The 14,778-nt window shown below is 40.9% G+C and overlaps 1 protein-coding gene across 1 annotated transcript in view; it reads right to left on the bottom strand.

The window, feature by feature from the left end:
* Window positions 1-969: 969 nt before the first annotated feature.
* LOC146035945 (cytochrome P450 2G1-like) overlaps window positions 970-14,778 on the bottom strand; it is a 43,507-nt gene continuing 29,698 nt past the window's right edge. Inside the window, exons 6-9 of the mRNA XM_083159666.1 lie at window positions 12,056-12,197; window positions 8,181-8,368; window positions 6,246-6,387; window positions 970-2,032 (exon numbers count right to left, since the gene is read on the bottom strand). Coding sequence (XP_083015792.1) covers window positions 1,851-2,032; window positions 6,246-6,387; window positions 8,181-8,368; window positions 12,056-12,197 — 654 coding nt within the window. The 3' untranslated portion in view covers window positions 970-1,850. The remainder of the gene's footprint in view (window positions 2,033-6,245; window positions 6,388-8,180; window positions 8,369-12,055; window positions 12,198-14,778) is intronic.

The raw sequence follows: 14,778 nt of genomic DNA, 5'->3' as shown, positions 1-14,778 counted from the left end.
ATCCATTTTTTTTTTACCCTTGGTGGGTAATGTTAAGAGTTTAAGGTTCCTACAGTAAGGGACAACACCAAAGAAACCTTTATATAAGGACTTCACCCCATAAAATTATGAGTTGAGGATTAGCTTGTATTTCATTTTCAGTGTTGTTTTGGAAAGAAACCTTGATGTACTTATCTTTTATCACTCACTAGTAAGTAAGATACCTACCAGGTGATGTGGACAAGCTATTTGAATATTGGAAAGAGGGACATTTGTCTGCTTCATAATATATATATATATATATATATATATATATATATATATATATATATATATATATATATATATATACTATGTACTGTATATACTATATAAAATATAGTATATAAGAACTGTAATGTTGAAAAAATATTTATTTTTAATTCTATGGTGTGTAGGCGGCTCTTATACGCCTTTGATCTACATAGTTACATTTGTCACCTTTGTTCAGTGTTTAAACTGAGCAATCCTACCAGAGTGCATGCTAGAAACTATATAAATTGATATATAGAATTAAGGGACAGGTAGCCCTTCGAAGTATATACTATTGATTATGGCAGTGTGAAGTATTGGGGGATGGGTCAGAACACCGGCATCTTGAAAACAACATGATGCCAACGCTGGAATACCGCCAGCCGGGATCCGGAGCATTTAGGTTTAGGTACTAGTGGGGAGACTTATGGTTAGGCTAAGGATGAGGGGGTAGGTTTAGGCTGCTCTAAAGGAGAGCTAGGGTGGTAGGGTGAGAGGGATATGGTATGTGCAGAGATCCTGTGGGTATTCTCTGTATCTGAATGCCGGGGTCGGTCTTTTAGCTGCCGGCATATCCACTGCCGGGATATCGTAATTGGTTCATCTAGGTTTTCAAATGATGGTACTCTGCCCACTGCCTGAGTAAAAACTGCCTGCCAGGTAAGCTTGTCGAAGTCCATAGCAGCAGCAACAACCACAATAATAAGAATAATACTAATAATAATACTATAGTGGAGTCTGAATTATCGCCAATACAGGTTAAATAATGTGGCAACATTTCTGTACATACAAGTGAATGACCTTCGACAATGAACAGCCAAGTTGCTTAACCAGTGGAGTGGTTTATTGAAGGAATAATGGTTACAGCTGTACATTGGTTAGATGAAGCAAAGCTTGAGCGAAGTGGCGTGTCTTACAGCTCGAATGGCAACTAAACTACAGGCCTCACTGAGGGCCAGATGTATCAAGCTTCAAAAAGTGATAAAATGGATAGTGATAAACAACCAGGCACTCAGATCCCAACTGTCATGTAAAACACTCATTTTATCCTGTGTTTTAATCTCTCATACAGGATAAAGGAGTCCTTTATTAACCCTTTGAGTGCCAATTTTGCTGTGAGCGACTGTTCTTTTAGTATAAATAAATACAATTAAAACCAAGTCAAATAATTGAAGTTTAGTTAAATATCGCACTCGAAAAAAGAACAGTCGCTGTGAGCGGCGCTGTCATTTTTAACAAATATTTTGAGGATCTCTCACCGAGACATTGGCACTCAAATGGGTTAATAAAAAAACAAGTTTGTTCGGCAATTTTTATACCTATTTTGACAAATCCCCTTGGCACTGGTTTACATTTACTGTACTGTTGATTAGTAAGGCCTCCTGAAGCCATGATTTGCTATGGTTACTACACCGGTGTCTTGAAGTATTAATATACAGTCTTCATCCAGCTCCTGCAGGATACTTCTGTGTTACTTTAGCATAAGCTTGATGAAGAAAAAGATTTCCATTACCAGTACTGGCTTCAAGTACCTTTGAGCCGTCACAATACTGTACTTGAATGTTCAGTGTACATCACCTCTAGCGAGGTACAAATGATAGCTCATAGTTGATCGGGCCATTTAAGAACCCGGCCATTCTTGGAGCAATATCGGACTCTGTGAATTTAGTCTTCGAAGTCAGTTTAAAGTTCTGTAAAATGGTGGTAAGGAAAATAAAAAGTTCCATTCGAGCCAGGCTCTCCCCAGGGCAGATCCGTTTTCCTGTAAAAAAAATAAGTAAGTTCACAGAAATAAATAAGTTAAATGAATAATTAATTTTACAAAATAGCAGGATGGCTCAATAAATGAGGTAAGACCTTTCATTGCGTAAATGATTCAACTTGTTGTACATATACAGTACATATAAATATAATCAACAGTGTACCAGGGGAGCCATAAGCAGTGACATTTTTTGATTGTATTGTTTTGAAAGATCGAGATGTACTCCACTTTTGTTATGAACCAAACAGTTCTTTAACAGTTCTTGTCGACTGGGAGTAGAGGGAAGTTTCCAGGTGCATGTTAATTGATATTTCAGCTGCGCAGGTTATATGAAGAAGTTTTTTAGCCTCTTTGGGAATGTGTTCAATGGGGCTGCAAAGAAGAAAATTGGCAGATGTAGGAGGTTAAGGGCGAGATGTATCAAATGGAAAATGCGGTAAAACCCCAGTTTTACCGCATTTTCCAATGTATCAAAAATGATACCGCACTGAAGGGTATCGCCACCTTTGGGTGGCGATACCCTATAGAAGCCTATGGACTTCTTTTCGCCGCCCGCCGACGCAAACCCGCCGCCTCGCCGACCCCCCCTCTGGCTTACCTTCCTGAAGGGTCCTCCTGGACCCCGGAAGGTAAGCCCTGCCTCCCCCTAGTGAAGCAGCTGGACATCCTTCCGGCTGCAGGGGGAGAAGGAAGCGCCGGGGACAGCATGCATAGCTGTCCCCGGCGTGAGGGGAGAGCGTGGCGGCAGGGAGGTGACAGAGACCCCCCGCACACCACATTCCAGGTATCACGGGGGGGCTCCGTGTTAGTACATATGCGTCAGCATCGCGGCGGGGGGGGCGGCGAAGGGCTGCGATGTATTTTAATACATCCCGCCCTAAGGGAGAACAATATTGCGAGAGAGAAGACAACTCATCATTGACCAATAAGACGCAATTACTGGGCATGACCACCAAATGTGGTCAAATGTGCCTTGCAGTCCGCAGTTTCTCCAACATAGGTTGGACGAATTAGGATACATAAGATGAAGACGTTCTGGGACTAGGCACCAATGATTTTTCACAAATAGCCACCCTTATGGAGCATTTGGAGATTCCTCACTATCAAGATGTTGTCCCAAGTCCTGTTCCCAGGCTCGTTCACGTGATTCCAAAGTGGAAGGTTCTTGCGTCAATATAGAATTATATAATTGAGAGATAGCTTCCTTATCAGTCGGCCTGTACATACAAAATCTTTCTATTGGGAAGGGAATTTGAGGCGGGTTTAAAATATTTCCAAACAAATAATTTTTTGTATATCATTTGGCGTGGATAGAAATGTTAATTCCAGAGCTGTGGAGTCGGAGTCGAGGAGTCGAAGAAAATTTCGAGTACCTGGAGTCGGAGTCGGCAAACAATGCACCGACTCCGAAAATTATAATTAATGACTTCTCTACTGTAAGAATAAAGACCAATGCATGCAGTGCCTCACGTAGCCGCAAAACGAACACGTTAAGTGACCGTGAAAAAGCATGCTTTTCATGTGCTTCACTATATGGCACGCAACGCACAATTCGGAGCACCAATACTTATAAATGTATTCTCCCTTGTAGTTTACAACTTATTTCCAACGTTCAATAAGGTTTTCAATACCTCGTTGGTAGAAATCACCTGGTGTAGACTCGAAAAATTCATTCAACCAAGCTCTCCCACCATACGCATAGCATCTTTTTACGCGGATGAAGATCTTGTTTCATGCGCGGGGTCGTTTGTTTACCTTTGCTAAGCCATTCCTCACGCTGGTTCATATTGATGTACAGGCACCATTTTTAGTCGCCAGTAACGATTCGGTAAAGAAATCATTCCTTGTGTCCATGAATTGAATGGTGACGAGCAAGCAAACCAGCGGAGATTGTGGCTCGTTGATTTTTGTTGTCGTCACAAAGCATGCGGAACTCATGCTCCACACTTCTGAACCTTTCCTATTGAGTGAAGATTCTTCTCTATAGCTAGTAGAGCTTAGAAGGACTTGATGGAACAACTTCTTGGATTCAACTGTTAGTGTTTATATTTATTTTAAAACCTGCATGCCTGCTTGTCTGTATGAGGGTAGACATGTGTACATGTTTCTGGAAGAAACTGTCTATCTATACATTTGCTAAGCCTATAACTACATTTAAAGATTAATATAAACCATTTCTAGGTTTTACAGAGTTTGATTTTAGTTCATATAGATAAGCTTTGTTTTTGTTCCCAAAACAACCAAATAATGTGTTTTTTATCTTTAAACTGGTAAAGTTCCTGTTCCTGATGTTTATGCCTACTGCTACTATCCAGCCATTTAATGAATAAAAAAATTAATAAAACTTTGTTTTCATTGTGTTTGTCCTTTGCTTAAACTGTTCAATACAGTAGACTGTTGGCTTCCCAGCCTCTAGTTTCTGTAGTAAGTATATGTATGTTGCCTTTCTTTCCTTCAAGGAATGTATCAAATACATTCGCATATTAATACAGAGGAGTCAGAGTCGGAGTTGAGGAGTCGGAGTCAGAAGTACGAGGAGTCGGAGTCGGGACATTTATCTACCGACTCCACAGCTCTGATTCATAGAGAAAACTATAATGAGAGGCTTTGGAATGATTTATATATTCACTACATACAGTATGTCTTTAAAAAATACAGTTGCACAAATGTTTGAAAAATATGAATTGTATGAAAGGAGTTCTATTAGAAAACCATCTGTTGCTGACTGAGTTGAGTTTATAGTGGATATTTGTGATATATATATATACATATATATATATATACATACAGATGGTCCATAAATGCGCTGAAGAGTCCCAGGATGGAAAGGGTCTGTCAGTATTCAGATATACATGCAGTGCAGCTGTATTCCGTTTGGTGTTTCACAAAACACCGGAATAAGGAAACATGTAGAAAAAAAACAGAAAGCGCACAGGTGAGCTAGTATGAAAGTACAAAATTTACTATAATAACAGGCTCACATACATGATATACACCAGAGCGAGCAAGGAGGAGGCATTCATTTGGAAGAGTCCCTGATCCAAGCCGGTGACCGATTGATCACCCACCAACCAGCGAATACCCAACTATCTGTAAAAGGGTGGGCTACACCCACAATACTATATTGATCCAAATTGGTGACCGATTAATCACCCTCCAATTTTGAACATCCAACTGATCTAAAATAGATCCAAAACTGGTGACCGATTAATCACCCACCATCTTTGAATATCCAACTTTTTGAAAAAGGTTGGCTATACCCACAATACCATATTGATACATTAAAATCCACTTTAATCGGCAATACTTACTGTATGGATTGTCATTTATATGATCATACATCGGTTGTACCCCTGATGAAGTCGTAAAGACGAAACGCGTCGGGTTGCTTTTTGAAATAAAAAAGTTTTTTCAAAAATGAAAATTGCATGATTACTGCGAACAAACTCAATATTGGACATACAGAAATCACCTTCAGAAAGGACTTCTGAGTATTGACTGGACAAACTGGGTGGTACATGTTATATATGTGACCATAGAGACAATAGGTTGCGCACTCCAATCACCCCTTTTCTCTCACATACATGTAAGTTAGAGTATGCAGGTATGCAGTAATATAAAAACCAGCACGGCAGAAGTCCACAATCAATGAACGGCACGGCGGCTTGGCTTCAGCGGCTGTAAGCGGAGGACCCGGAGACGTCACAGCGTCAGCAGCTTGTCATCAACGTCAACGTCAACCAAGGAACGCCCCAACGCATTTCGGCAGCTTGTGACTTCGTCAGGAGGCGTGAACGAAGTCACGCGTTGGGGCATTCCTTGGTTGACGTTGATGACAAGCTGCCGACGCTGTGACGTCTCCGGGTCCTCCGCTTACAGCCGCTGAAGCCAAGCAGCCGTGCCGTTCATTGCTTGTGGACTTCTGCCGTGCTGGTTTTTATATTACTGCATACCTGCATACTCTAACTTACATGTATGTGAGCCTGTTATTATAGTAAATTTGGTACTTTTATACTAGCTCACCTGTGCGCTTTCTGTTTTTTTTCTACATATACATATATATATATATATATATATATATATATATATACACATGAGAGAACTAATGTAAAGAAGTAGGTTGAGGGAACCTACTTTGTCAGATGATGAGCTAGATGATATGTTTCACGCTGTTAACCCTGAGATTCTGATTGTTATGAAGAAAGAGCCTTACCTAATGAGAAAGCCATATAGGCATCATTCTTTTGGAACTTGCCATCATCATCCAAGAAGTGGTTGGGGTTGAATTTGTATGGAGTAGAGAAATGCTTTGGGTCACGATGAGCGGTGCAGAGCAGAGGGTAGATATGTGTGCCCTGTGGGAATAGGATATTAATTAATGTAGCCTTGAGCCATTCATCTATATATGAAGCATCATTAAATACCATTTTAAAATAAAATTGACTAAGGGACTGAAGCAGAGGCATTATTATGCTATTTTGAAAGCATATATTACATTGCACTGTACATGCCCAGAACCGTGGATAGACGCATACAGACAGTGGCTAGCTGCAACTGGGTATCACTCGGGAGTCACCTGCTCCATGACTGTGAACCAACTCCCGAATCACTCCCAAGCCCACCCTCATACTCCTGTGAAACTAGAACACAGGAGTATGGGGGAGGGCTTAGATTGATGCATGGCGCCAGATACACTCGGCACACCCAATCCCCTGGGGGAACCAGTAAGTGCATATATTACATACTTGATAACATGTATGTTTATATGTGCTAAAATTTTCTCCACCCTGCACTAAATGTTCGGGAATGCAGCCCAGGTTTTGCAGCCACTGATAAATATAGATAATAGCAAAAATTGGTAATGGTGATACATAGTTACGTTTTCCTTTTCCTCTCCGGGAGGATCCCATAGAGGAGGCTATCAGATGAATTTAAAGGGGGCGGGGACTGATATCTACAGATTGAGCGGCTCTCCCCCTTGCCGCTAGTGTGCCAGATATCAGTATCTGGCGGCTGCTGGAGGAGGTTGGGCCCAGCGAGCGTAGGCGTGCAAACGTCTCACACACTTGCGCAATCATTGCCGCTAATGGGGTGCACGAGCGTCTCTGTCATGCACGTGCCTCGTTCACCAGCTGGCGATAGCGTGGACTGGTGGATGGTGCGATGGGGGGTGGGACTTGATGACATACAGATGGAGCCGCTCTGTCGTGCACGTGCCCCGTTCACCAGCTGGCGAAAGCGTGGACTGGTGGATGGTGCGATGGGGGGTGGGACTTGATGACATACATATGGAGCCGCTCCTCCAGTACAACAAATACAGCGATTTGCATGTTAATGTTTTGAAATGATGCCACTTGCGCCATTTTGCGACTGCCATTTTGGAACAGCAAATCGGGGTATTTAAATGGAAAAGTGGGGGAGATGCAGAGGCTGGGGCATGTGCAAGGCTTGCCCACCATTCTGGGGAGGGGGGGGCAGGAGGGGGATCCCAATTTTCTGGCTTCTCTCAGCCATTCTGGTAGGGTAGGCAAGTATGGAAAAGTGCAGTATCCCAGATGCAACTGATTATAGATTCACTTTACTCTGGAAAATTCAATATTACTGAATAATAATATTGTCTGGAAAAAAAATCTCTATGTAGCATTTTAAGACAAAAGATAATAAAGAAACTAACAATATTATATTAACTTTTTTAAATGTTACTTAAACCCTTCAATGTAAAAATGTGTGTAAATCGTTACATAAGATATTTATCATTTTGCCTATTCATTCAGCACTGTAAATAATTGCTCCGATGCTGCCACAAGTATAATGTGCCTCCTCACGTGCGGATTGTCAGACAGCTCTGGAAGTTATTCTGGATATTTATATCAAGCAGAAAAAGATTTTTAGTCCATCTTCCCAATTTTTCTAAGAACAAGGAAATTGCCATTTCCAATGGAGTAACCTTCCAAACAATTTTTTTTTAAGACCAAAGCCAATCCCTTAAAAAGAGAAACATGTGAGGGTGATCCACACTCTGTATTATCTTACTTTGACAGATTGGATGGCTTCTAGAAATAAAATCAGATTTTCTTTTTTTAGCAATTTCAGTAAAGGTTGAATACAGGCTACAGGGAAAACAAACAATAAGAGGTTCATATCAGACCTTGGGGATCAGGTATCCTCTAAACTCGGTATCTTTTGTAACCATATGTGGCAAGTTCAGAGGAAGAACATCACCAAACCTTTGAACCTCGTGAATCACCGCCTGTGTATAATGCATTTGTGTCCGATCATCAAAATTTGGACCTCGATCTTGTCCAATAACTCGATCAATCTCTTCATGAAGCTTAGCTGTAAAATAAATGTTTGCAGTAGAGATTAACGCGCCCGATACTCAGTGAACCAAGCCCTCGCGAACTTTGGAAATCCAGGGTGATCTGACCTGCAATTCGTATGTCCCCTCTGCCCTGACAATGAGGATACCACTGGCACCCCTGCACTGCTGACCCTTCTCTGAGGACATGCTACCCTCCCACACTGGTGACACTGCCGGCAAACCCACACTAAGGACATAGCCGTCACTCCTGTATTGCCGACACTTCTGGCACTCCTAGCACTAAGGATACCACTAGCACCCCTGCACTGCTGACACAGCCGGACTTCTGCTCTAAGGACACCGATGTCCCCCCACACTGCCGACACTGCCGGGAAAACCCGCACTAAGGACATAGCCGTCACTCCTGGATTGCCGACACATCTGGCACTCCCAGCACTAAGGATACTACTAGCACCCCTAAAAAATCAGTGCATCAGATAACATCTAATAGTAAAGGAATCTTCAATCTGTCAAGTAAAAAACTTTCAGATGAAGAGAAATCAATTCTAGAAAGAGGACTAAACTTTGCGCCAGTCTCAAAACCAAATTTATTTAAGTTGTTTTTTGACTTGAACCAGTTCACCCGTACACTTAGTCGGAAAATGTACTTCGCATGTAAGGCACTTAAAAATAAAGATCTAGATACCACTCCAGTAATTCTAGACAGTGAAGATTCCAATGCTCTAAAAATGCTGGAATCATTAGAAAGAGAATCCAATTGAGAACTAAATCTAGATGATACAGCCTCCTTACCGGTAAAAGTTTATGACTATGGTAGACTGTCCAAATTCAAGAGAAAATCAAACTTTTACCCACTTCAATATAAAGGACCCCATATAGAGAGTTTCCATAAAACAACACTTATACAATTTAATATCATATGCAAAAAAGTTGAAACACAAAGACCACAGGACAATTTAAACCCCAAAGAACGCAGAGCACTCAAACAGTTGTATACAGACCATCAGATAACGATAAAAATGGCCGATAAAGGCGGTAGCGTAGTTGTGCTTAACACAAATGACTACGTCAAGGAGTGTTATAGACAACTGCAAGATCCCAAATTTTGCAAACGCCTAGAAAATAACCCTACGGTAAGGTATCAACAAGAAATGAGAGACATGTTGGAGATTTGGCCCTGGTGAAGGGCGCAATATCCAAGGAGGTATTTAATTTTCTTTTTCACATGCATCCTATGACTCCCACTTTTTATTATTTGCCAAAGATTCACAAATCACTTGTTTCACCACTCGGTCTCCCTATAACTTCAGGTGTTGGGTCCCTCACAAATAATTTATCACAATTTGTAGACCATTATTTACAAGGTCACGTGGAGGGCCTGAGATCATATATTAGAGACACCAAACATTTTCTCAACAAAGTAAAATAAATTAAATGGAAAGAGGGTTACCATCTGCTAACCTGCGATGTGGAAGCCCTCTATTCAAATATCCCCCCAAAACAGGGGGTAGAGGTAATTAAACAATTCTTAGAAACAGATGATGAGATTTCGGACCCTCTACGTGACCTTGTTACACAAGCTATCATGTTTATTTTGGAGCACAATTATTTTTTGTTCGATTCACATTATTATTTGCAGACACGGGGGACTGCCATGGGGACTAGGTTCGCCCCGAGTTTCGCGAACCTATACATGGGTGCCTTTGAGGAGGAACATGTGTGGGGGAACAAGCTCGGGGGGAACCTGGTCCTCTATGGCAGGTATATAGATGATTTATTTATAATTTGGGATGGAGATGTAAACTCACTTAATCAATTCACTAAAAATTTAAATATTAATAATTATGGCCTTCACTTCACCTTCACTCACAGAACCTCCACCATTAACTTCCTGGATATTGCGCTCTCCATTAGGGACAACAACATAGAAACTGAAACATATGTAAAATCAGTCGACCAGAACCGTTACCTAAAATTTGATAGTGCACATGCGAAGAGCTGGAAAAACAACATTCCGAAAAGCCAGCTAGTAAGAATAAAGAGAAACTGCTCTTCAGAAGCAGCTTTTCAAAAACAGTCAGAAAATATAATGCAGTCTTTTGTAGAGCAAAGATACCCACAAAATTTAGTCCAAAAAGCATACAGTGAAGTTACAAAGATAAATAGAGAGAATCTTCTTAAAACTACAACATCTAAAAAGAAACAATGTATAACAGAATCAGAAGATAGAAACGTAGCATTCATAACGCAATATAATAATTGTGCACACAAAATTCAGAAAATTATTAATAAGAATATGTTCATTTTGAAACAGGACGATTTACTAAAAGACGTCTTAGGAACAAAAAATTAAGTAATCTTTAGAAAGGGAGAAAATTTAAAATCTAAGTTAGTAAGCAGTCATTTTAATAATAAAAAGGAAAGAACACACAGGAAAATGCTAAAGAAAATAAAAATTGGTTATCAAATCTTCCAATAGGGTTTCATAAATGTGGGAACAGTAAATGTCAAACATGTATGTATTGGGAACAGAAGAGCACGGAATTCAAGTCCTTCCACAATTAAAATATATATAAAATAAAGGAGTTTTTGAACTATAAGACTACATACGTTATTTATTTAATAGACTGTGGGTGTGGCCTTCAATACGTTGGCCGCACCACGAGGACCTTACATACTCGTTACCTGGAACATAGGCGTAACATACTAGCAGGAATAAAAACTCATCCTCTATCGAAACATATATCCCACTGTCAACAACAATGCATTAAACAACATACGCATTAGAGCAATAGAACATATTAAACTTACCCAAAGAGGTGGAGACAGATTTGGGCTAATATGCACAAGAGAGGCCTACTGGATTTTCCAGTTGGGAACAATGGTCCCGAATGGCCTAAATGACGCCATTGAACTAAATAACATCTGAAATATACAAACTGCAACAGTACTGCCCCCCCCCCCCCCTAGGTAAGAAACATAAAATACTAGATAGATTCTGCTTGATACTGTGATGTATTTCCATAGGCTTGCTGACAAATATCTCCCTCTTATTTCTATTTCATAAATGTTTTCATATATTCATTCATTTTTTCATATATATAGTCATTGTGTCTCTTTGTCTTTTATCTTTTCTCTTTGTCTTTACCTCCTCTCCCCTATTGTCCAAAAGTCTACACATCTTTCAAAAGACTGCTACTAAATCCTGCTTTGCAGATATTAACCCCATGCATGCCTAACAAAGTCGGTTGCCGTGACCACCCCCTCCCTGTCCCAATATGACTGCAGTTTGTCAATCACTTGATGTCTGCAGCCCTACTGCATCCGAATGGGACCAGCACTGGATTGGATCCTGCACATGTTCAATGTACCAACCAGTTGTACATTGTGACTCCTGCCACAGTGGGCCGGGGCCTTTGGTTTGTTACTAGTCATCATCGGCAAGCACCTGATCTACACTATATGCAAAGGACACGCCTCCAGACAGCCGCTTTATTTTTTCTCCATCCACTTCTTCATAGACCTCATTGGCAGGAACTGAACTTTGCCCATATGAGACCACCGTGTTATACAGCATAGTTCCACCTCTAAATACACATGACTCTTCATCGTCCAACATGTGCCTGATTTCAGGTGTATATTTAAATCTGCCTCAGCCTCAGTGGGTGTTGCTACTTGTAATGGGTGTACTACCTACTTACCCTGTATCTCCGGGTATCTCAGTAAGATAAGTAGTGCACAGCGCAGTGTAGTAGCCACCGTTTCTATTCCTGCTAGAAACAGGTTATGGGTTGTTACCAAGAGGTTCCTCATATTGAATTCTGAATTGGGATCATTCTTCTCCTGCAAAGACATCAGTGAGGTCTCCAAATAGTGTCATGTATTAAATTGACATACTGTATGTGACATTTGACATCCATTCGCATCCTTGCATACGCCGACCATCAAATGATTTCTACAGCGCTCACTGATCTAAGCACCTAAACCCTTGTCATGGGTGAATTGCCATGGAAACACCCATGAAATGCTGGGCATTCCAGCCCCTCGTCACTGACCCATGCCCCCCCACCCCCACTGCTAGGTGCGAACGGGATGGAGAACAAGCCATTTGCCGGGCTTGCTCACACCAGACGGCTGCACATGCGCAGTTGCTCATCATCGCTCCCAGGGGAGCATGACAAGTGGAACAGGGACCAACGTCTGGACCAATTCATGAGATGTAGTTGGCATCCTGATGTCCGACGTTCGAGTCCCAACTGTAAGTATCCCAAACGGACCATCCGTGTCTCCTCCCACCGCCGGCAGATATATACAGTAGGTGAGTTTTTGTTTGTCTGTTACTGCACCCTGAAGAAAACTTCCATATCAACATCTTACTATATTATAGACCTATCTTTAAGTATACAAGTGGCCGCTGTTCAGCCATTCACTTGTACTAAGATATACAAAATAACAGAAAACAAAATAAGGTTCTAGCAGCACAGAATCTTACAGTATATAAGGAAATACCAATAACATATTGATTAAAAAGCAACAAATAAAATGTATTGTTCTCAATTCATATGAATAAAAACAGGTATTTTATAGTCTCAATAAATGGTGACCTACTTGTAATACCGGTATACATTACTCAGTTAGTTTTAGCGACTCCTTATAAATAGACTTAGACAAAATGAAGTGAGAACAATAATGATAATAATAATAATAATAACAATAAATAATTTATCTGGCCATTTAATATATAATTGTTAAGGAAATTAAAATGATTTACTCTAAAGAGTTTAATTTAAACACTTCCCACCTAGTGGCACTGGCCTTGAGATTACAATCTGTGCTTTTTTAACATCTTTAAAGTATCTAATAAAGTTGGTTGAGAGAGTTCAGAGTCTCAACCAATGTAGGTCACCTACTCAATGTAGGTCGCCTCCTCTGCACACTCATATGGTATGTCTTCCTTGTACTACACAATGTTGGACAGATACAGTGAATGGCAGATGGAAACCATGTACGGAAGGTACAGTACCTGTTTGGAATAGAATAGGAGAAGAGTGCAGATAGGGTGAGGGGAGTCTGGAGAAAGGGGAAAAAAGTAGAAGAGGATGAATGGTGGTAAGAAAAGTCATTGAGTAACCAGACGTTAATACTTAGAACCAGAAGGTGAAGCAGAAGTGTTGTTGAGCCAGGAGGAAAGAGTCTTAGATGCCTCCGTTGCCCCTATGACTTTGCCTATATGTTGTGCAAAGGTGAAGACTGAAGAGTAGAGGTGCCCATACACGGTACAATTATTGTATACAATATCGCATCGCATCTCATCGCATACAGATGGAACCCCTCTCATGCTTGCTCTGCTCTCGCCAGAACGTCCCTACTGGTGAGAACCGGCGGAGAGGGACTCCATCAGACTGGGACGCGCGTGTGTCTCACGCGCATGTGAGTCCCAGTCTCTTGGCCGCTGGGCAGAGGGACCCTGCCTGTCTCCGCTTTAGGGAGATGGCCAGGATTAGGGGGGGTCAGGGCGACGGTGGGGACAGGAAATGGCGGTGGGGAGGTGGGAGATGGTGGCGGGAAGCTCCATCGCATCGGGGCGCGTGGGCATCTCGTGCATGCATGCCCCCGGGAGATGGCTGCTTTGGCGTTGGAATCGCCAGCCCGCGAGTTGAATGAAATGTGCTGCATCTGTAGGTTTTGCAATGCAATGAGATGAGATGAGATCTAGTACAAAAAGTATGTGCAGCACATGCTTTTTGAGCTGTGCAATGAGATGTGTGATGAGAGCGTGCATCTCATCGCACCCAGCAATTGTACCGTTTATGGGCACCTTTACATTGATGTTGGTCTCCAAACACTTGACTTTTAAATTACTAAAAAAAGTCTTAAAGTGTAGTCAAATAATTTGTGGGGTGATTCAATTTTCATAAAAATGCAGATTACAGGTTGAGTATCCCGTATTCGAATATCAGTTATCCGAATTATTCCAAAAACCATACATTCCAGAAAGTGAAAAACATTTTTTTTTGCTAAAAACTCACTGGGGACATCTGTAACAGCACTACTGAGGACATGATATGTAACTGGCACTACTGAGGACATGATATGTAACTGGCACTATATACACTATGTACAATAAAATGATTGCTTGGCATTCAAATTCAATATCTGAGATAGTACACACATTTTGTTTCATGTTTTGAAACCTTGCTTTTTGAACAAATAAAATAGATTTATTTGATGTTTGATGTGTTTATACAGCATAAATGCAAGATACTTCAAATTGAAATATTAAAATATTTTGAAATACGTAATAATACGTTATCCAAAATTCTCCTGGTCCTGAGCATTTTGGATACAGGATACTAAACCTTTATTACAGATTTTTAATCTACTGTACTTGAAACTGATTACATTGCTGAGATTTGGGCAAACT

The sequence above is a fragment of the Crinia signifera genome, chromosome 9, assembly GCF_055691185.1.
Source record: "Crinia signifera chromosome 9, ASM5569118v1, whole genome shotgun sequence".
Lineage (NCBI taxonomy): Eukaryota > Metazoa > Chordata > Amphibia > Anura > Myobatrachidae > Crinia > Crinia signifera.
This window is presented reverse-complemented; position numbering and strand designations above follow the sequence as displayed.